Source organism: Eucyclogobius newberryi, unplaced genomic scaffold (assembly GCF_026437365.1).
Source record: "Eucyclogobius newberryi isolate DKJ021-1_F unplaced genomic scaffold, fEucNew1.0.hap1 SCAF_7, whole genome shotgun sequence".
Taxonomy (NCBI): Eukaryota; Metazoa; Chordata; class Actinopteri; order Gobiiformes; family Gobiidae; genus Eucyclogobius; species Eucyclogobius newberryi.
In genome coordinates, this window is record NW_027316389.1 from 37579395 (window position 1) to 37600977 (window position 21583).

Here is a 21583-nt window from a genome sequence, read left to right on the forward strand (position 1 = left end):
TCAGAGATGAGCGGGTTTGAGTTTGCGTCCCTCTCTCTCACATCACCATGTGTGAGATCAATCGTGACTCGTGATGTCTGTTTTACTTTGACTTCTTAACGTGGAATGAGAGGAACGTAAAGGTTTATGCACGTAAGGTCCATCAGCCAATCACATCGCAGCATTGTTTCATGCAGGAGTCCAGTGTGTGATGTTCTGATCAGAACAAACATTTATATTATAATTCACTTTTAAATAGAGCAATAAAACATTTCAATTCATTTAAAAAGCATCATTAGACTATTTGTTATAAATTATAATAAATTGATAGTGAAAAATAACCAGACATTCTATGATTACGTCTGTTATAGAATAATACTATATATTTTTATATAAAAGTGGCAAAGTTGCAGAAACGCAGTCTCTTCACTATAGCTAGGTTTGGATCTTCACTTCTCGTTCTGTTCATTCTCTGGGAATAACATGTTTGCACTGTGTAGTTTTATCAGTGTTAATTATTAATCAAGCAATGCTTATGCCATTTGTTTAATTGAATATAACTTGTTTTGTCACTTTGGCAAGAAGGAACAGTTGGGAGCTGTAAAAGATAAATTAGTAAGGATAACTATTAATTTTACATTTTCAGTTAAAATGAATGAATTTGACCATAATTATTTTCATAGCCAATATTGTATTGAGTAATTAAGTACACTAATGTATTAATAACTGGCTTTAATCATTTTCTCCTGGCACAGTTTCATCACATCATCATTTTATAGCATTACAACATTTTACTCTTACTTTAGCCGGCTGGACCTCATTAAAATACACCAGAATACACGAAAAAGGTCTGAAAATGTCTGGGGAAGTGCCCCCAGACCCCCCCCGTTCATTAATTTAAACTGCTAATGTGGCTGTAGACCCTTAACGCCCACAAATACACCCAAAAACATATCTGGGAGGTGTGTTATTTGTACAGGGAGTAGAGGTGATGTCAGCGGAATACCAAGTTGCATTGTGGGATTTAAGTTATCCATATTTGAGCTTGTGAGGTGTTGAGAATAATCTAACTGGCAAACGGATGCCCTGGAGTTTTGGTGCGCTTTGTTTGCGTTGAAGAAAGTTCCTATATGTGAATTGTTCACTGACAATGGCAATAAAACTGATTCTGATGACGTGGTGAGGGGCCCCCAAAAATGTTTTTGCTTAGGGCCCCCTGAAGGCTTGGGCCGGCCCTGGCTGTACCTTAACAGCTCGACCACCGGGCAGCACCAATTTTGTCTCTTGTAAATATAAAATGTCTATTGTTTATTTTTTCATTCTTGTTAAAATTGTTGTTGGTTTGATTGTGGTCTGCATTCACATTGAAGGATGCTACTTATAACTCTTCTGATGCCATTGGGTTGATTGTATTGATTGTACCTTTGATAACTTTCGAACATTTTTAATCTGTCTGGTCAAGAACAACAAACACACACAAGAACCATAGGAACACAGAGCAACCAGAAGAGTCCCTCACAGATGTGGTGGAAATGTTGCCATTGTTAACGAACCTCGTATTGGAATATCTGGAGCAAAGAAGATGCGCTTGCCTTTGTACTGGAGGTCTCCTTTAACCCTTGCAGCCTTCAAGACACGTTCCTTCTCACTGTTATTAAGAAATGTCATTATCAGGCCTCATGGTTTATCAGCTGCTGGTCTTGGTTTGCCCAGGCTCTTTTGATTGTGATGGGAGGGACCTCAACTCCTGAGCCATCAAGGAGCTCAGAAATAATGTTCTCCAAAAAGTTTGCTGTATCTTTTCCTTCTTCTCCTTCTTCTACTCCCACAAGCCTTAAGTCGATGATTAGTTATATTCCCTCCCCCTTTTGATGCAAATAAGTTGCAAGAAAGTCCATCTAGGCCGGGGGGAGCCCGTTTCTCTAGCAGGGAGGGACTGCGTTTTTCTGCCTCAGATTTGTTAGCCATGTTATTCTCGTTAGCTTTGTTAGCTTGTGATGCAGGCTGTTTTCCAATGTGGCCGTGGACCATCAGCTTTGTTTGTTTTGGTCCCGTAGTGTTACCAGACTTGTGTCTTCCTTGTTTACTCATCCCTTGCTCTTCTTCTTTGGGATTAGGTGGGTCAAATGGTGCTCAAAGCGCACCATGACCGGAAGTCAACATTTCAATGCTTTTCATATGATTATATTTTCTTCTTTATACCATTAGTTATCCAGATTTTAACAAGTTAAAAGTTTATTTTTGTTAACATATTTGTGTAGTTTTTAAGTTTTGATTAGCTCCATGTTGTAAGCACAGATTTAAGCCTAAAGCAATCTTTACCAAAAAAAACAATAAATAACTTTTCTCAAAATTTCCAGAAGATAAAGATGATTATATACCTCTGGACACCCTCAATTTGCCTTTTATGACAGAAAAAAACAAATAGGAGCAGTTTTGTAAATACAAGGTGCAATCAAAAGATTCGGGCGTGGCACTCCTTTGTTGTTAAAATCATTTAACTTAATATCCCTAATACCTAAAGGGGGGAAGGACTGACTCGACTGTGCATATAAACCAATTTCTATTCTGAATGTGGAATATCGTATCTACATCTCAAGTATGTCCAAAATATCGGAACAAATTCTCCCAAACTTAGTCCACAATGATCAGACAGGATTACTTAACAAACAACAAACACAAGACAACATAAGACGATCCTTACACATAAACAAACAAATAAACAAAGCTGTATTAATTAGTTTAGACTCTGAGAAGGCTTTTGATTTTATTAGCTGGACGATGGCCAATTTAGTCATAACAAATATTGGGGCTCTTTACGATGGTCCAACATCGACAATTAAATTCAGTGGTCATCTGACAAATCCACTGACTCTGGAAAGAGGAGTGACACAGGGCTGTGCTTAGTTCCCCATCCTGTTTGCTTTGAACCATTGGCCCAATTTATTAGAGAGTTGTAAGAACTTGGAGCCCAACGCCCAGAAGACAGTGGAGATGATCGTGAACTTCAGGAGTCACAGCCCCCCAACCCCCCCTCGCCCTGATAGACTCCCCCATGACCACAGTGGACTTCTTTCTTGGCACCACCATCACCCAAGACCTCAAGTGGGAGCCCACCATCAGCTCCTCATCAAGAAGGCCCAGCAGAGGATGTACTTCCTGCAGCAGCTGAGGAAAGCAAAGCTGCCAGCGCAGATGACGGCGCAGTTCTACACGGCCATCATTGAGTCCATCCTCACCTCCTCCATCGTACGCTGGAGCCACAGCCAGGGACAAACAGAGACTGCAGCGCTCTGCTGAGAAGACGTCCATTTCTGCAGGACCTGTAGAACAGTGCAAGAACAGTTTCTTTCCCTCTGCCATTGGACTCATGAACCCTGTATTTATTAAGTAAAAATATTTAGTCTAAGTTTATTTTGTTTAGTAACACTATTTTTTTATGCATGCCTAATTCTATCCTAGTTTATATTTTTGCTATTATTACTCATTGTTTCATGGTGTCTCTTAAGTTCTACCTAGTTTATGAATTTTGTTCACTGACAATGGCCCAAAACCTTTTTCTGATACTAAATTAGTTTCAGTTTTAAGCAGCTAAGATGTGACAAGCCTTAACTCTGTGTGTTAACATTTTTGCTTCTGTTCAACTGTGCATATGACAAATATTATTGTATATGCACTCTTCTCCAAGTGTACTTATGATGTGATGGTAATTTATTGTATTGTTGTGGTTGTAATGAACCTTTCATTTTGAAATATTTTGTACTCTGAAAATAAATGTGTCTTAATAGTGCTGTGTGATGCTCTTTAGAAATAACATTATTATAACAATTACATTTCAATATAAATTATGTCACATCAATGTTATTCAATGAGTTGAAAATTCTAATTTATCTGATATTTCCATGTACAGATACTTTCGGTATCACCATCAACATCGAGTCAATGACATTTTGCTCTCTGGGAAGCCAATTTCAAAGTAGAGTAGCCTAAAGAAGCCATGGGATGGGCCTGACGCACAAGAGCGTATTGTGTGGAGGTAATAGGACGCACTGGTTCCTCTGACATGATTCAGCACATCAGCAGTCCGCATATGTTATCTGGCCCTCACGCCCGGCCCCCGTCCCACCCCCGGCCCGGCCCCCGGCCCCCGGCCCCCGGCCCCCGGCCCCCGTCCCACCCCCGTCCCACCCCCGGCCCGCTCCGCTCCGCTGCCTGCTGCTCTCGGAGCCGCTGGCCACGTCTCAAAAAGACGAAAACTGCTCCAAGCGCACCAGCTCTCCACGCACGGGATGCCGAATGTGGAAACACGGTAAGAGTCCGTTTGTTATGACTGGCCAAGGTGTGCAAGGTTAGGACGGAGATTCTAGTTTCCAAGGGAACGGAATTGGGCTTCAGTCCAGGGGACTTTGTGTGCTTTAGGACTCCACGCTCCTTGTCCTGTCCTGTTTGATCCAAGTGTGGGCTTCAGCGAGCGCTTTACTCTGGTTTGTGCTTCTTATTGAGTTCGTTTTTCTGCGTTCGACAGCAGCTTTTCCTGTTTCAGGGCTGTGTTTAGCTCTGTGAATGTCCCGTGTCCCGTGTCCTGTTACCAAAGACCCAGAGTCTCCAATTAAAGTTGCACTGGTAAATTGAGCAACTTTTTGGTAATTTACCAGAGAATATAATTGTAAGTAGGCTAATGTTTGGAGGGTGGCTGCCCACGAGTCCGAAGGTTTTATTAGTCCGAAAATTCCGAAATTTTAAGGTTTACAAGTCCGAAGGTTTATTAGTCCGAAGGATCACGAGTCCGAAGGTGTGAGTCTCCGTGCAGCGGGCTCTCCTCGCCTCCCTTTGCCCCACACACTGCCTTTTGGACTTTTCTAGTGTTGATGCACTTTTTATGATTAAACTCACGTATTTTCCATAACAGACTTGTTTCTGTGCATAGCCTGAGCTCCTTATCGTATTATTAATGAATGAATTAACTCAAATAGCCCAGCAGTTTCGGCCGCGCGCCGCGGCTCTGTAGACACTCCCGTCTTGGCCAGCTGAATTTCCTTTTTGACTCCCAATCCTACGGTGATCGGATCACGTGTTTCTATATATACATATATCATTTCTATACTTATGATCAAATGAAGGCATAGAGTGGAGGATTCTGATCACACATATTTCTTATGATAAAATGAAGGCATAGAACGGAGGATTCTGTTCACGCATTTTTCTTATGATCAAATGAAGGCATAGAGTGGAGGATTCTGATCACACATATTTCTTATGATAAAATGAAGGCATAGAACGGAGGATTCTGTTCACGCATTTTTCTTATGATCAAATGAAGGCATAAAGTGGAGGATTCGAGATGTTCCCTTGTTATTTTTATATACACAGTACAACTTGCGGTGCCTCTTGTGAGCAGCTGGTACATTAAACGTGATGAGCCCCAGTGCGTGTCTTCGTGCTTCGTGCGCATTTTACAGACTGACTACATCCCAATGCCGTCTGCACCTTCACTTTAGCCTATGAGGAACCTTCGGACCAGTGAACCTTCGGACCAGTGAACCTTCGGACCAGTGAACCTTCGGACCAGTGAACCTTCGGTCTCGTGGGGAGTAACCGTTTGGAGTTACATGATTTTATCATGGGTACTAAGGATTGTTATTTGTATTTTGGGTAGAAACAGAGAAACCAAAAAATGCTATCAGTTGGTGTGAACCCTCATTTCGAGTGTTTCATTGTAGAAAAAGCTACAGTTGTATCATCTGGACACAGTTTTTAGAAAAACAAGGCATTTCTACTTTCAGACAAGAATCATTTGCAATCTGCGGATCTAGTGGATGTATTATGAGTGGGTCCAGCTCGCCTCCGACGGTCCCTCTTCTGCCTGAAGAGTGGGTCCAGCTCGACTCAGACGGTCCCTCATCTGCCTGAAGAGTGGGTCCAGCTCGACTCAGACGGTCCCTCTTCTGCCTGAAGAGTGGGTCCAGCTCGACTCAGACTGTCCCTCATCTGCCTGAAGAGTGGGTCCAGCTCGACTCAGACGGTCCCTCTTCTGCCTGAAGAGTGGGTCCAGCTCGACTCAGACGGTCCCTCTTCTGCCTGAAGAGTGGGTCCAGCTCCAGTCTCCCTCGTGTCCGTCTGTCCGTCTGTGAGAGTCGGATCTCTCCTTCACTGGAACTCCTCCAGGTTTCTACGCTTTTTTCCCAAAGAGGTTTTTTTTGTAGTTTTTCCTGGCCGAGAAGGAGAGTCTAAGGACAGAGTCATCGTCCCTCGCCACCACAGACATTGTCTGACTCCATCGCCATCACAGACATTGTCTGACTTCATCGCCACCACAGACATTGTTGATTCATTTCTCCCTGTGGCCCTCAGAGGCAACTGTTGTTGTGATTTTGGGCCTTACAAAAATAAATTGATTTGATTTGATTGATGATTATATTATCTAGTCTAGATCTAGTCCGACTGATATTTATCCTACTCTGAGTAAGCCCCGCCCACCAGGTGGCGCCACCTGATAATGGCATGTCCTGTTTATCTATTTGTTTACTCTTTGTCTAAGTTTGACCTAAAGCTAATCTTATTTGTTACCCTAACAGCACTGCAATGGGCCATAGAAATCCTATTGTAGGACTAGGACAGGACTTCTGGAGCTCTGTCTGCCACAGCACACTGCAGTGACCAAACCCAGCGCTCAGAGCTGTTTTGCTCCAGCTTTAGGATGTGTGCAGCCTGGAAACTAACTAGAACACTGTGAACGGTGCTGCTGAAACGAGAGGTAAAGTGTCCAGTTTACATTCAAAGTCTGACAACGTCAGGGGCGTTTGAGCATCGGCCGCTCTGGACGCCCTGGACACTCGTCCAGGGCGTCCAGAGCATCCAGGCCCAGGGCGTCCGACACAGAAAAGTTGGACAAAGCTGAACTTTTTTGTGACTTATGAGGGAGGCTGTTTTTCACCGGAGGAGTGGGCCGTCTGCTTTAGGAGGCTGTGGGCCGTCTGCTTTGGGAGGCTGTGGGCCGTGTGGGCCGTCAGCTTTGGGAGGCTGTGGGCCGTGTGGGCCGTCAGCTTTGGGAGGCTGTGGGCCGTGTGGGCCGCCAGCTTTGGGAGGCTGTGGGCCGTCTGCTTTGGGAGGCTGTGGGCCGTCTGCTTTGGGAGGCTGTGGGCCGTCTACTTTGGGAGGCTGTGGGCCGTCTGCTTTGGTTGTTTAATTCCCATAGCGTTACCAGTAGGGCTGCAGCTATCGATTATTTTTGTAATCGATTAATCTATCGATTTTTTCTTCAATTAATCGATGAATCGGTTATTTTTTTGTACATTCCGTAAACCATTTTAAAGCATATTGAATCGTTTTTTAAATAAACGTTATAGTAATAGTAATAGTATAGTTATTGTAATAAACAAATAACAAATTGAGTTTCTGCCTAAAAAAACACATTTTATTCTTAATTTCACATAAGTTTGTCCCCAAAACAGCAACATTTCACTTCACCAGTCCAAGTGTTCTGTTTGTATACAAAGAATATATAAAGAATACATAATGAATATAAATAAAGGGCTAATTAACTGTTTGTAACAGTTACAGTATGAATTAATTTGCGTTTCTGTCAAAGAACTTAAAATAAGACATTAATTTGTAAAACATTTTGTCACTTTACAGCGTTGGCTCCGCATCATCACATCAGATTATTCTAATGGTCGTGCTCCTCCTGCTGTTTCCAGGGATGTAATGGCCGTTTCAAGGCGCCGCAGAGGAGCGCGAGTGTGTGGAGCGAGTGTGGGAGCGAGTGTGTGGGAGCGAGTGAGGGAGCGAGTGTGGGAGCGAGTGTGTGGGAGCGAGTGTGTGGAGCGAGTGTGGGAGCGAGTGTGGGAGCGAGTGTGTGGGAGCGAGTGAGGGAGCGAGTGTGGGAGCGAGTGTGTGGGAGCGAGTGTGTGGAAGCGAGTGTGTGGGAGCGAGTGTGGAGCGAGTGTGTGGAAGCGAGTGTGTGGGAGCGAGTGTGGAGCGAGTGTGTGGAGCGAGTGTGTGGAGCGAGTGTGTGGGAGCGAGTGTGTGGGAGCGAGTGTGGAGCGAGTGTGTGGAGCGAGTGTGTGGAGCGAGTGTGTGGGAGCGAGTGTGTGGGAGCGAGTGTGGGAGCGAGTGTGTGGGAGCGAGTGTGGGAGCGAGTGTGTGGGAGCGAGTGTGTGGAGCGAGTGTGGGAGCGAGTGTGGGAGCGAGTGTGTGGGAGCGAGTGAGGGAGCGAGTGTGGGAGCGAGTGTGTGGGAGCGAGTGTGTGGAAGCGAGTGTGTGGGAGCGAGTGTGGAGCGAGTGTGTGGGAGCGAGTGTGTGGGAGCGAGTGTGGAGCGAGTGTGTGGGAGCGAGTGTGTGGAGCGAGTGTGTGGAAGCGAGTGTGTGTGGAGCGAGTGTGTGGAAGCGAGTGTGTGGAAGCGAGTGTGTGTGGAGCGAGTGTGTGGAAGCGAGTGTGTGGAAGCGAGTGTGTGGGAGCGAGTGTGTGGAGCGAGTGTGTGGGAGCGAGTGTGGAGCGAGTGTGTGGGAGTGAGTGTGTGGGAGCGAGTGTGGAGCGAGTGTGTGGAAGCGAGTGTGTGGGAGCGAGTGTGGAGCGAGTGTGTGGGAGCGAGTGTGGAGCGAGTGTGTGGAAGCGAGTGTGTGGGAGCGAGTGTGGAGCGAGTGTGTGGAGCGAGTGTGTGGAGCGAGTGTGTGGGAGCGAGTGTGTGGGAGCGAGTGTGGAGCGAGTGTGTGGAGCGAGTGTGTGGAGCGAGTGTGTGGGAGCGAGTGTGTGGGAGCGAGTGTGGGAGCGAGTGTGTGGGAGCGAGTGTGGGAGCGAGTGTGTGGGAGCGAGTGTGTGGAGCGAGTGTGGGAGCGAGTGTGGGAGCGAGTGTGTGGGAGCGAGTGAGGGAGCGAGTGTGGGAGCGAGTGTGTGGGAGCGAGTGTGTGGAAGCGAGTGTGTGGGAGCGAGTGTGGAGCGAGTGTGTGGGAGCGAGTGTGTGGAGCGAGTGTGTGGAAGCGAGTGTGTGTGGAGCGAGTGTGTGGAAGCGAGTGTGTGGAAGCGAGTGTGTGTGGAGCGAGTGTGTGGAAGCGAGTGTGTGGAAGCGAGTGTGTGGGAGCGAGTGTGTGGAGCGAGTGTGTGGGAGCGAGTGTGGAGCGAGTGTGTGGGAGTGAGTGTGTGGGAGCGAGTGTGGAGCGAGTGTGTGGAAGCGAGTGTGTGGGAGCGAGTGTGGAGCGAGTGTGTGGGAGCGAGTGTGGAGCGAGTGTGTGGAAGCGAGTGTGTGGGAGCGAGTGTGGAGCGAGTGTGTGGGAGCGAGTGTGTGGAGCGAGTGTGTGGGAGCGAGTGTGGAGCGAGTGTGTGGAGCGAGTGTGTGGGAGCGAGTGTGTGGGAGCGAGTGTGTGGGAGCGAGTGTGTGGGAGCGAGTGTGGAGCGAGTGTGTGGGAGTGAGTGTGTGGGAGCAAGTGTGGAGCGAGTGTGTGGGAGCGAGTGTGTGGGAGTGAGTGTGTGGGAGCAAGTGTGGAGCGAGTGTGTGGGAGCGAGTGTGGAGCGAGTGTGTGGAGCGAGTGTGGAGCGAGTGTGTGGGAGCGAGTGTGGAGCGAGTGTGTGGGAGCGAGTGTGGAGCGAGTGTGTGGGAGCGAGTGTGTGGGAGCGAGTGTGTGGGAGCGAGTGTGTGGGAGCGAGTGTGTGGGAGCGAGTGTGGGAGCGAGTGTGTGGGAGCGAGTGTGGAGCGAGTGTGTGGAAGCGAGTGTGTGGGAGCGAGTGTGGAGCGAGTGTGTGGAAGCGAGTGTGTGGGAGCGAGTGTGGAGCGAGTGTGTGGAGCGAGTGTGTGGAGCGAGTGTGTGGAGCGAGTGTGTGGGAGCGAGTGTGTGGGAGCGAGTGTGTGGGAGCGAGTGTGGAGCGAGTGTGTGGAGCGAGTGTGTGGAAGCGAGTGTGTGGAGCGAGTGTGTGGAAGCGAGTGTGTGTGGAGCGAGTGTGTGGGAGCGAGTGTGTGGAGCGAGTGTGTGGGAGCGAGTGTGTGGAAGCGAGTGTGTGGGAGCGAGTGTGGAGCGAGTGTGTGGAAGCGAGTGTGTGGGAGCGAGTGTGGAGCGAGTGTGTGGAAGCGAGTGTGTGGGAGCGAGTGTGGAGCGAGTGTGTGGGAGCGAGTGTGTGGGAGCTAGTGTGTGGAGCGAGTGTGTGGGAGCGAGTGTGTGGGAGCGAGTGTGTGGAGCGAGTGTGTGGGAGCGAGTGTGGAGCGAGTGTGTGGGAGCGAGTGTGGAGCGAGTGTGTGGGAGCGAGTGTGTGGGAGCGAGTGTGGAGCGAGTGTGTGGGAGCGAGTGTGTGGGAGCGAGTGTGGAGCGAGTGTGTGGGAGCGAGTGTGGAGCGAGTGTGTGGGAGCGAGTGTGTGGAGCGAGTGTGTGGGAGCGAGTGTGGAGCGAGTGTGGAGCGAGTGTGGAGCGGGCGGGTCCACGGTGAGGACACGGAAGCTGGGGCGGCGCGCGGAACTAGTTGTCAGGGCCGGTCCTTCCACTAGGCCGTATAGGCGGGTGCCTGGGGCGGCACTGCAGGGGGGGCGCCCCCCTCTGGCTTAAAAAAAAAAAAAAACTTCGCGGAGTTTTTTGCGCCCCCTTCTATGTATCCAAACACTATTTTGGAATTGACAAATAAATCTAACGAACATTGTTACATATGTACCACGGAGTATAAGGGCCAACCAAGAAAAAAAAAAAGCGCTGCACTACGAGAATAAAGTCATTAATTAATGAGAATAAAGTCATTAATTAATGAGAAAAAAGACATTAATTAATGAGAAAAAAGTCAAAGTCAGAAAAAAGTCGTAAATTAACGACATTAAACTCATTAAATAATGTGAAAAGTCATTAATTAATGAGAAAAAAAGTCATTAATTTATGAGAAAAAAACTCTTTAATTAAAGGTGCCATAACATGCTTTTTTTCCACGTTTCGTAGTCTATCCTAAGTGTATAATTGGTAATAATAAGGGTTGTGCAACACCCTTAACATAATAGTTAAGAAATATCACCCAGACCTTGGACCCCCTCACCAACCCGGAAATGCAAACGGCTTGGTTTGATATTTGCCCCCACCCTTGTGAAGAGCCATCTGGCTCCCCCGCCCACCCGTGACGTAGTCTCAGAGCGTGTGTGTGCCCCGCCCACCCGTGACGTAGTCTCAGAGAGCGTGTGTGCCCCGCCCACCCGTGACGTAGTCTCAGAGCGCGTGTGTGTGCCCCGCCCACCCGTGACGTAGTCTCAGAGAGAGCGTGTTTGCCCCGCCCACCCGTGACGTAGCGCCACAGCTGTCTACTCCGCGCGACTGAGTGAGAAACGATAGAACTTCAGATCAGATATATATATATATATATATATATATATATATATATATATATATATATATATATATATATATATATATATATATATATATATATATATATATATATATATATATATATATATATATATATATATATATATATATATATATATATATATATATATAGAGGAGAGGGGGGAGGGTGAGGGGGGATGATGACGCGTGCCTGTGGTTATGACGCGGTCTTGCCCCACCCCCCCGTCAGTTTGGAGATTGGAGGAAAGGAGATAGTCTGTAATAAAGCTAAACACTGCGGGAATCAATCAAAAAACACTCTGGACATATATGAAGCACAAATAGCAATGTAAGAAGGTTAAAAGCTCTGAAAAGTCGATTTTGCATGTTATGGCACCTTTAACGAGAAAAAAGTTGGGTAGTAGCTCGCCTAGGGCACCAAATGTGCTGCTAGTTGTGGTGGTTAGAGCGGCAGCTCGCGGCACCGTGCTCTTTTACACAACAAAACTCTTCGCATATTTGGGTCGCACTCGTGAGTTTAAAACATGCCGCTCTCTCTGTTGTGCTTCAGCTTCTTCAGGAACTAGCTCCGCGGGAAACAAAAGCGCCACAAGTCGTTCCGTGCGCTCCGCGCGCCACAGATTCACGTGTTTTTAATAAAATATGTAAATGAAACGAAGCATCGAGGCAATCAACTAATAATCAAAGCTTTTTTGTAATCAAATTATTCGATTAACTCGAATAATCGTTGCAGCCCTAGTTACCAGACTTGTATCCTCCGAGTTTGCTCATCTCTTGCTCTTCGTTTCTTGAGATTTTGTGGGTATTTTTTTCCAACAGAATTCCCTCCAAACATTTGATTTGGTGGTTCGCCATTGCCTAAATTGCTAACACACTTATATGATTTTGATATTATTCCCTTTGAAAGCTTTGATTTATGGGGACTTCTGGCATGATGGCTTCTTAGTTCAGACGTGCCTGTCTGGCTACGGTCGAATCCATTGGTTTTATCCGCATTTATTACGAGTTCACCTGGGAAGACCCGATATTTTGACATGGGAGCTGCCTGCTGCTCTCGGAGCCGCTGGCCACGTCTCAAAAAGACAAAAACGGCTTCAAATGCTCCAGCTCTCCACGTGCAGGTCGCCGAGTGTGGAATCATTTGTACACATTATTTTCACCAAAATATTAGGAAACAAAGAAGAAGAAATACAATCTTTTTTGGACAGTATCAATTTACTTAATTACTAAATAAGAACTACTGAAACTCAATGTGCAATCAAAAGACTAAAAACAATACATCCCCGAGATTCACAGGTTAAGCTTTGAGTGGTATAAAGCTCTAAGAGACACACTGCTTTTATCAACTTTTAACTGAACCCTTAAAATAGCTCAGGCCTGTCCCAGTTAGAAGGAAGCCATAATATCCTTAACACCTAAAGAGGGGAAAGATCAACTTGACTGTGTCTCACACAGACCAATCTCAGTTCTGAATGTGGACTATCGTATATACACTTCAATTATGTCCAAAATAATTTAACAAATGCTCCCAAATTTGATTCCCAATGATTAGACACGATTCATTAACATGACAAACACAAGATAACGATCTTTACACATAATGAATCGTATATACATAAACAATAAAACAAAGCTGTAATAATAAGTCTGAATGCTGAAAACCCTTTTGATTCTGTTAGCTGGCCTTATTTATTTAAAGTTCTAACCAAATTTAAAATAGATGATTTAATAATAAAAAAAATATTGAGGCTGTGGTTCACTCTCAGATCCACAGTGTTTCGCTATGTGTTGCCTTCTTTTCCCATATACTTTCCCTGTACATTTCAGTTTCCTTAGTGAAGTGCACGAGAGACAATTAAAAAATATCTCATCTATCTATCACAATTACTAGCATTCAGAATCCTGAATTGACACGTTAAAAGATCCACATAAAAAGATGATGGATATTTGAATGAATGGGAAATTGACCTCTGGAAACTCTGCAGGCTTCAAAATGAGTGGGCCCATGACACACACTCCATGCACCCTCCTCCCACAGGGCTCCCACAGGGTTTCACACATCATGCTAATCCAAATGTTGCTCCACAGCACACACCTACGTCAAGCTGAAGAAGAAGGCCTATAAGGTCTCTTTGGCTATTAGGACTCCTGAGGCAGTTGACAGATATTGGCGAGCCAGGCGTACCACAGCTTGGGCTGTTGCAGAGGCAAAAGCCCAGGTTTGGGAGAAGTTCGGGGAGGCCATGGAGGAGGACATTCGGTCAGCCCCAAAGAATTTCTGGCAAAACCGGTGCATCAGGAGGGGGAAGCAGTCCGTTGCCAACACCGTTTATGGTGCAGGTGGAGACCTGCTGACCTCGACTGGGGATGTCGTTGGACAGTGAAATGAATAATTTGAGGACCTCTTTAATCCCACCGTTATGTCTTCCAAAGAGGAAGAAGAGACTCAGGACTTGGAGGCTGACTTGTCCATCACGCAAGCTGAAATCACTGAGGTTGTTGGCGAACTCTTCGGTGGCACTGCTCAAGGGGGTGGATGATGAGTGTCTAGAGTCTCTGGATGTTGCAGGACTGTCTTGGCGAACATGCGTGGTGGTCGGGGACATTGCCTTTGGACTGGCAGACTGGGCTGGTGGTCCCTCTGTTCAAGAAGGGGGACCAAAGGGTGTGTTCCAACTATAGAGGTATAACACTCCTCAGCCTCCCCGGTAAGGTCTATTCCAGGGTACTGGAGAGGAGAATCTGATAGTCGAAGTAGAGTGGTTTGTGGATCTGGAGAAGCGTGTCCCTTGTGGTGTCCTTTGGGGGGTACTCTGGGAGTAGGGGCTATGTTCGCATTTCTGGCAGTAAGTCAGATCCATTCCCAGTGCAGGTTGGACTCCTCAGGGCTGCCCTTTGTCACCAGTTCTGTTCATTGTTTTTATAACAGAATTTCAAAGCGCAGTCAGGGTTCGGAGGGTGTTAAGTTTGGGGACCACAGGATCTAATTTCTGCTGTTTTCAGACGATGTTGTCCTGATGGCTCCATCAAACCCGGACCTGCAGCATGCACTGGGACGGTTTGCAGCAGAGTGTGAAGCGGCTGGGATGAGAATCAGCACGTCCAAGGCCATGGTTCTCCACCGGAAAAAGGTGGCTTGCCCTCTTCAGGTGGGTGGGGAGTCCTTGCCCCAAGTGGAGGAGTTCAAGTATCTCGGGGTCTTGTTCACGAGTTTGGAAAGGATGGAACATAAGATTGAGAGGAGGTGCAGCGTCTGATGTGATGCGGTTTCTGCACTGGACTGTTGTGGTGAACAAGGAACAAGGAGTCGAAAGACAAAGCTCTCCTGTTCCTACCCTCACCTTTTATAGATGGTGGACAGCTCTGTTCCAGGGAAGACCCCAAGATACTTGAACTCCTCCACTTGGGGCAAGGACTCCCCACCCACCTGGAGAGGGCAAGCCATCTTTTTCCGGTGGAGAACCATGGCCTCGGATTTGGAGGTGCTGATTCTCATCCCAGCCGCTTCACACTCGGCTGCAAACCGTCCCAGTGCATGTTGCAGGTCCGGGTTTGATGGAGCCATCAGGACAACATCGTCTGCAAACAGCAGAGATGAGATCCTGTGGTCCCAAACCGAACACCCTCCGACCCCTGACTGCGCCTAGAAATTCTGTCCATAAAAACTATGAACAGAACCGGTGACAAAGGGCAGCCCTGGTGGAGTCCAACATGCACTGGAAACAGGTCTGACTTACTGCTGGCAATGCAAACACATCTCCTGCTCTGCTATATAAAATTAATAAATTAATTCATTAATTTTCTACCGCTTTTCCCATTAGGGGTCGCGGGTGACTGGAGCCTATCCCAGTGACTTTGGGCCTTAAGTGGGGTACACCCTGGTAGGGCTGCAGCTATCGATTATTTTAGTAATCGAGTAATCTATCGATTTTTTTCTTCAATTAATCGATTCATTGTTTATTTTTTTTGTACATCCCGTAAACCATTTAAAAGCATATCAAATCATTTTTAAATAAACATTTTAGTTAATTGTAATAAACAAATAAAACATTGAGTTTCCGCTTAAAAAAACACATTTTATTCTTAATTTCACATGAGTTTGTCCACAAAACCGCAACATTTCACTCACCAGTCCAAAGTGTTCTGTTTGTATATAAAGAATATATATAAAGGACTAATTCACTTGTCACTTGTCATTTGCGTTTCTGTCACATAACTTAAAATAAGACCAGTGTTGCCTGATGTTTTGAGCGGTGGCTCTAAATTTTGCATTTCGTCACTTTACGACGTTGGCTCCGCGCACCACAGATTCACATGTTTTTAATTGGATATGTAAATCAAACGAATCATCGAGGCAATAAAATAATATTCAAAGCTTTTTTATAATCAAATTATTCAATTTACTCGAGTAATCGTTGCAGCCCAACACCCTGGACAGTGGTCAACTCGTCGCAGGGCCAACAAATAAACATAGACGCACAGATAACCATTCAGTCTCACATTCATTCACTTGGGCCAATTTAGAGTTGCCAATTTTCCTAACACATGCATGTCTTTGGACGGTGGGAGCAGGGCCGGCCCAAGCTTTCAGGGGGTCCTAAGCGAAAACATTTTTGGGGGCCCTTCACCACGTCATCAGAATCAGTTTTATTGCCATTGTCGGTGAACAATTCACATATAGGAACTTTCTTCAACGCAAACAAAGCGCACCAAAACTCCAGGGCATCCGTTTGCCAGTTAGTTTATTCTCAGCACCTCACAAGCTCAAATATGGATAACTTAAATCCCACAATGCAACTTGGTATTCTGCTGACATCACCTCTACTCCCTGTACAAATAACACACCTCCCAGATATGTTTTTGGGTGTATTTGTGGGCGTTAAGGGTCTACAGCCACATTAGCAGTTTAAATTAATGAACGGGGGGGGGTCTGGGGGCACTTCCCCAGACATTTTCAGACCTTTTTCGTGTATTCTGGTGTATTTTAATGAGGTCCAGCCGGCTAAAGTAAGAGTAAAATGTTCAGGTTGTGATGCTATAAAATGATGATGTGATGAAACTGTGCCAGGAGAAAATGATTAAAGCCAGTTATGAATACATTAGTTAATTAGTTAATTACTCAATACAATATTGGCTATGAAAAATAATTATGGTCAAATTGATTCATTTTAACTGAAAATGTAAAATTAATAGTTATCCTTACTAATTTATCTTTTACAGCTTCCAACTGTTCCTTCTTGCCAAAGTGACAAAACAAGTTATATTCAATTAAACAAATGGCATAAGCATTGCTTGATTAATAATTAACACTGATAAAACTACACAGTGCAAACATGTTATTCCCAGAGAATGAACCGAACGAGAAGTGAAGATCCAAACCTAGCTATAGTGAAGAGACTGCGTTTCTGCAACTTTGCCACTTTTGTATAAAAATATATAGTATTATTCTATAACAGACGTAATCATAATATGTCTGGTTATTTTTCACTATCAATTTATTATAATTTATAACAAATAGTCTAATGATGCTTTTTAAATGAATTGAAATGTTTTATTGCTCTATTTAAAAGTGAATTATAATATAAATGTTTGTTCTGATCAGAACATCACACACTGGACTCCTGCATGAAACAATGCTGCGATGTGATTGGCTGATGGACCTTACGTGCATAAACCTTTACATTCCTCTCATTCCACGTTAAGAAGTCAAAGTAAAACAGACATCACGAGTCACGATTGATCTCACACATGGTGATGTGAGAGAGAGGGACGCAAACTCAAACCCGCTCATCTCTGACTGAGGCTGCACAGGGGCCAGGGACAGCGGCCCAGGACAGGGGCCCAGGACAGGGGCCCGGGACAGGGGCGCACACTGTTCACTCCAAAGTTTCACGTCAGAGGTTCTGGACGAGACGGCGCTTAGTTCGCTTATAGGCTGGGCCGGCCCTGGGTGGGAGGAAGCCGGAGAACCCGGAGAGAACCCACGGTAACACAGGGAGGACATACAGACTTCACCCAGAGAGATCATGTGATGTTGTTCTGGCACCTCCTCTTGGGAGGCAAGAGGGCTAACCGTGCTAATCGTGCACCCCGGATGTTTGACACCCGTGCCTTAAACATTTTTCTCCACAGTAAACTTGACATTTATATTTCCAGCATAAATGTGTGATAAAATAAGAAAGTATACTGTACAACGATACAGATTTGATTTCCTTCCTACTGAATCACCTGCACAGGGCCGGCCCCAGCACAACTATTTTAGGCTTTTATGTAGTTCTAAACTGTCAACTCATCCAAGCCCGTTCTTTTGAAGTGACTGCTGACGTCACTTTGAATTGGCGCCTAAACTACGACTTTTTTCTCGTTAATTAAGGATTTTTTTTCTCATAAATTAATGACTTTTTTCTCGTTATTTAATTAGTTTAACGTCGTTAATTTACGACTTTTTTCTGACTTTGACTTTTTTCTCATTAATTAATGTCTTTTTTCTCATTAATTAATGTCTTTTTTTCTCATTAATTAATGACTTTATTCTCGTAGTGCAGCGCATTTTTTTTTCTTGGTTGGCCCTTATACTCCGTGGTACATATATAACAATTTTCGTTAGATTTATTTGTCAATTCCGAAATAGTGTTTGGATACATAGAAGGGGGCGCAAAAAACTCAGCAGTGCCGCCCCAGGCACCCGTCTATACGGCCTAGTGGAAGGGCCGGCCCTGCACCTGCATATGGATTGGGACCATGGGTTGGGGCCTTGGGCTGGGTTAATCAAATTTGAATGTGGCACAGAAATGAGCTCAACACAGTAGGGGAGAAATAAATTTAATGAACATAAAAAAGTGGGACATTTTATTCACTTTTTTTGGCTGATGCATTTTCAGTTTGTAAACATGTCCCTCATTCATCCAGGAGTCTTCCATTGTAGCAAAAGTAGAAAAAGCTTCAGTTGTAGTCATCTGGACTCAGTTTGAAAAAGTAGACGTTTCGACTCTCATCCAAGAGTCATTGTCAATAACAGAATTTAGGTCGAGAACTCCGATATTAATACTGTTCTGTGGTAAGACCCGCCCATTGGGAGGAGCCTTCCTGAAGTAGAAAGAGTTGTTTGTTTCAACAGAAACTCCCCCCTTGTATCTACCGAGCTAGCCTATTCAGAATCTTAATGGGCTATTAGAATCCTCTTTGTCTTTGTGAGACCCTGGCTCAACCACCCTGAGTACCTGATTAGCAGAGCAATGTAGTTTATTCGATCCAATGCAGTGAAGAAAGTTGTAAAGAACGTTACATAGGTGAGACGAAACAGCCTCTACACAAGAGGCTTTATCAGCACAGAAGAAATACAAGTTCAGGACCACAGAGCGCCGTGCATCTCCACCTTGAAGCCTCTAATCACTCGTTTGAAGACGGTGATGTGAAGGTTTTAAGCAGGGAGAAAAGATGGTTTGAAAGAGGAGTCAAGGAAGCTATTTTTGTTAAAAAAGAAAGACCTTCTTTAAACAGAAATGGAGGGCTAAGGTTTAATCTTCCTGTTATTTATAATGGGTTACTGAACCCCTGGAAAGGTAGAGGACATTCAGATGCTAATCAGGTACTCAGGGTGGTTGAGCCAGGGTCTCACAAAGACAAAGAGGTTTCTAATAGCCCATTAAGATTCTGAATAGGCTAGCTCGGTAGATACAAGGGGGGAGTTTCTGTTGAAACAAACAACTCTTTCTACTTCAGGAAGGCTCCTCCCAATGGGCGGGTCTTACCACAGAACAGTATTAATATCGGAGTTCTCGACCTAAATTCTGTTATTGACAATGACTCTTGGATGAGAGTCGAAACGTCTATTTTTTCAAACTGAGTCCAGATGACTACAACTGAAGCTTTTTCTACTATGGAACACGCCTGGACGAATGAGGGATTACACCGACATTGTAGCAAAAGATTCAGTTGTATCATCTGGACTCTGTTTTTGGAAAAAAAACTCCCATCCAAGAGTCATTCTCAATCTGTGAATCGAGTCTGGGAACTCTGATATTCATCCTACTATTGAATAAGCCCCGCCCTCCTGATAAAGGGAGTTTTTAGTTTCACTTGAAAATACCCTCTTTGTTTACTATCAGCCCTATCTACATCCTATTGTAACCTGACTTTGGCTCCCTCCTCACTGAGCACATGATTAGCATCAGAATTCCCTGGGCATCTACCGCTCTAGGGTTTCAAGACACTATTATATACGACTGGAAGGTTGAATCTTAAACCTTCATGTCTGTTAAAGGACGTATTCTCTTTTTTAACAAAGATTGCCTCTTTAACTCCTCTTTCAGTTTGGACATAACAATTGAATGAATTGAAATGAGCTTGCTGTAAAGTGGTGGTGATCTCATTTATATTCTGGTTGGATTTGTCCTCCACAGGAGACTGTCACATGCAGCCCAAAAGATGAAGACTTTGTTTGGACAGCCGACCTCTTGGCTCCTCCTCATCTCCAACTGACTGCTCCAGGATCCTGTAAGTCCAGTGAGTTATGTAATCACTCTGTTGTTGGATGACACACTCATCATGGGTGCACTTGTTCTTGTTTGCGTCCTCAGACAGCTGTGAAACAGACATGCCTCGCTGCAGAGTTAACCTGAGTACCATGATCTTCCTGGTCATCCTGCAGGGGGCAGCGGTGGTGCTGTTCTGTGGCTGGTACATACAGCTTAGCCCCTGTGGCTCCGCCCCTTCCCATGGAAAAGTCCATGTGCTTCTGCTGTCGTCGTGGCGCTCAGGCTCCTCCTTCTTGGGGCAGGTGTTTAGCCAGCACCCGTCAGTGTTCTATCTGATGGAGCCAGGCTGGCATGTCTGGACCACGCTACAGCGGCCTGGGGCTAGGACCCTCAATATGGCCGTCAGGGACCTGCTGCGCAGCACCTTCCACTGTGACTTCTCCACCATGGAGGCCTACCTGCCCAAGCAGCACAACGTGTCCCACCTGTTCATGTGGAGCCATAGTCGGGCGCTGTGCTCACCCCCCGCCTGTCCCCTCACAATGCATGCCCACTTCAGTAACCAGACGGCATGTTCCCTCCAATGCTCGATGCGTGGCCTGGGTGGGGCCGAGCGCGCCTGTCACACCTACAGCCATGTAGTACTGAAGGAGGTCCGCTTCTTTGAGCTGGAGTCTCTCTACCCTCTGCTGCTGGACCCTGGGCTTGACCTGCGCATTGTGCACCTGGTGCGGGACCCCAGAGCTGTTCTACGTTCCCGGGAAGATTCGTCCCAGTCCTTCACCAGAGACAATGCCATAGTGCTGGAACAGAGGAACCTGACTTCTGCAGACGTGCAGTACCACATCATGCAAGAAATTTGTCGCAGTCACTTGCGCATCAAGGAGACGGCCCTTCAAAAGCCTCCGTCTTTTTTAGAGGGCCGCTACAAGCTGGTCCGCTATGAGGACCTGGCCCGAAACCCGCTGGAGGAAATCGGCTCCATTTATGACTTTGTGGGTCTGAAGATGACCGAGGCCTTGGAGGAATGGATATACAAAGTCACACACGGCAAAGGCAAAGGTACCATACGAGAGGCTTTCAAAATCACCTCTCGAAACGCTGTGGATGTGTCCCAAGCCTGGCGTACTTCACTGCCACATAGTAAAGTGCTACGTGTCCAGGACGTGTGCCGTGGCGCCATGTCCATGCTGGGATATCGCCCCGTCAACAGTGACAAAGAGCAGAAGAAACTGGACATTGACCTGTTAGTGCCACAGGAGCCGTATCAGTTCAGCTGGTTACCCGCCAAAACAGTGCCACCAAAGATAAAGCCTTAGGGTAGTTAATACAATTGTCACTCTCGCACATCAAGTAGTGGAACTTTTAGGGACGGACTTTAAATTAAAGGTTTATTTTATTGAGTGAGTGCAGTAGATACAGCAATGCAAAGTAAATTAATTAGTTTAAAAGTATGATTATATTCATTGAAGAAGCTGAATCAAATCACGAACTTTACAACTTCAGTTTTTCTGTTGACTTTGTTGGATCAATTCAGTTATTAAATAACTGAATTTTGTTTGTATTTCATTTTTTTTTTCAAAAACATTTTAAACACTTAACAAAAGCCACTAGAAACAGAACAAGATCAGAGAGAACAGAAATAAAAATGAAACAAAAAAGACCATATTGTCGGCCAGAGTCACAACGTTGGAGTCAGATCACGGCCTAAACTGAACCTAAGAAGGAGAAGAAGGAAAGGATACAGAACACTTCCTGGAGAATATTATTCCTGAGTTTCTTGATGGCTCAGGAGTTGAAGTCTTTGCTTCAGATGTTCC

At 45.7% G+C, this 21583-nt stretch overlaps 1 protein-coding gene and 1 long non-coding RNA gene across 3 annotated transcripts in view; both read left to right on the plus strand.

The window, feature by feature from the left end:
• The window catches only part of LOC140349469 (uncharacterized), a 254457-nt gene that overhangs the window by 218109 nt on the left and 14765 nt on the right, over positions 1–21583 (plus strand). The window lies entirely within an intron of this gene.
• Positions 19692–21158, plus strand: LOC140349449 (carbohydrate sulfotransferase 5-like). 2 transcript variants are annotated; one of them, XM_072435777.1, is made up of 2 exons: positions 19692–19782; positions 19870–21158. In XM_072435777.1, the coding sequence occupies exon 2, from the start codon at positions 19883–19885 to the stop codon at positions 21080–21082; it is 1200 nt and encodes a 399-aa protein (XP_072291878.1). In that variant the 5' UTR covers positions 19692–19782; positions 19870–19882; the 3' UTR covers positions 21083–21158. The 2 variants fall into 2 exon arrangements, with proteins under 2 accessions (XP_072291878.1, XP_072291877.1); XM_072435776.1 differs by having other exon boundaries at positions 19866–21157.

What these genes read in the sequence shown, in the direction of transcription:
- LOC140349449 (XM_072435777.1), top strand. Translation starts at nt 19,883, where the DNA reads ATGCCTCGCTGCAGAGTTAACCTGAGTACCATGATCTTCCTGGTCATC.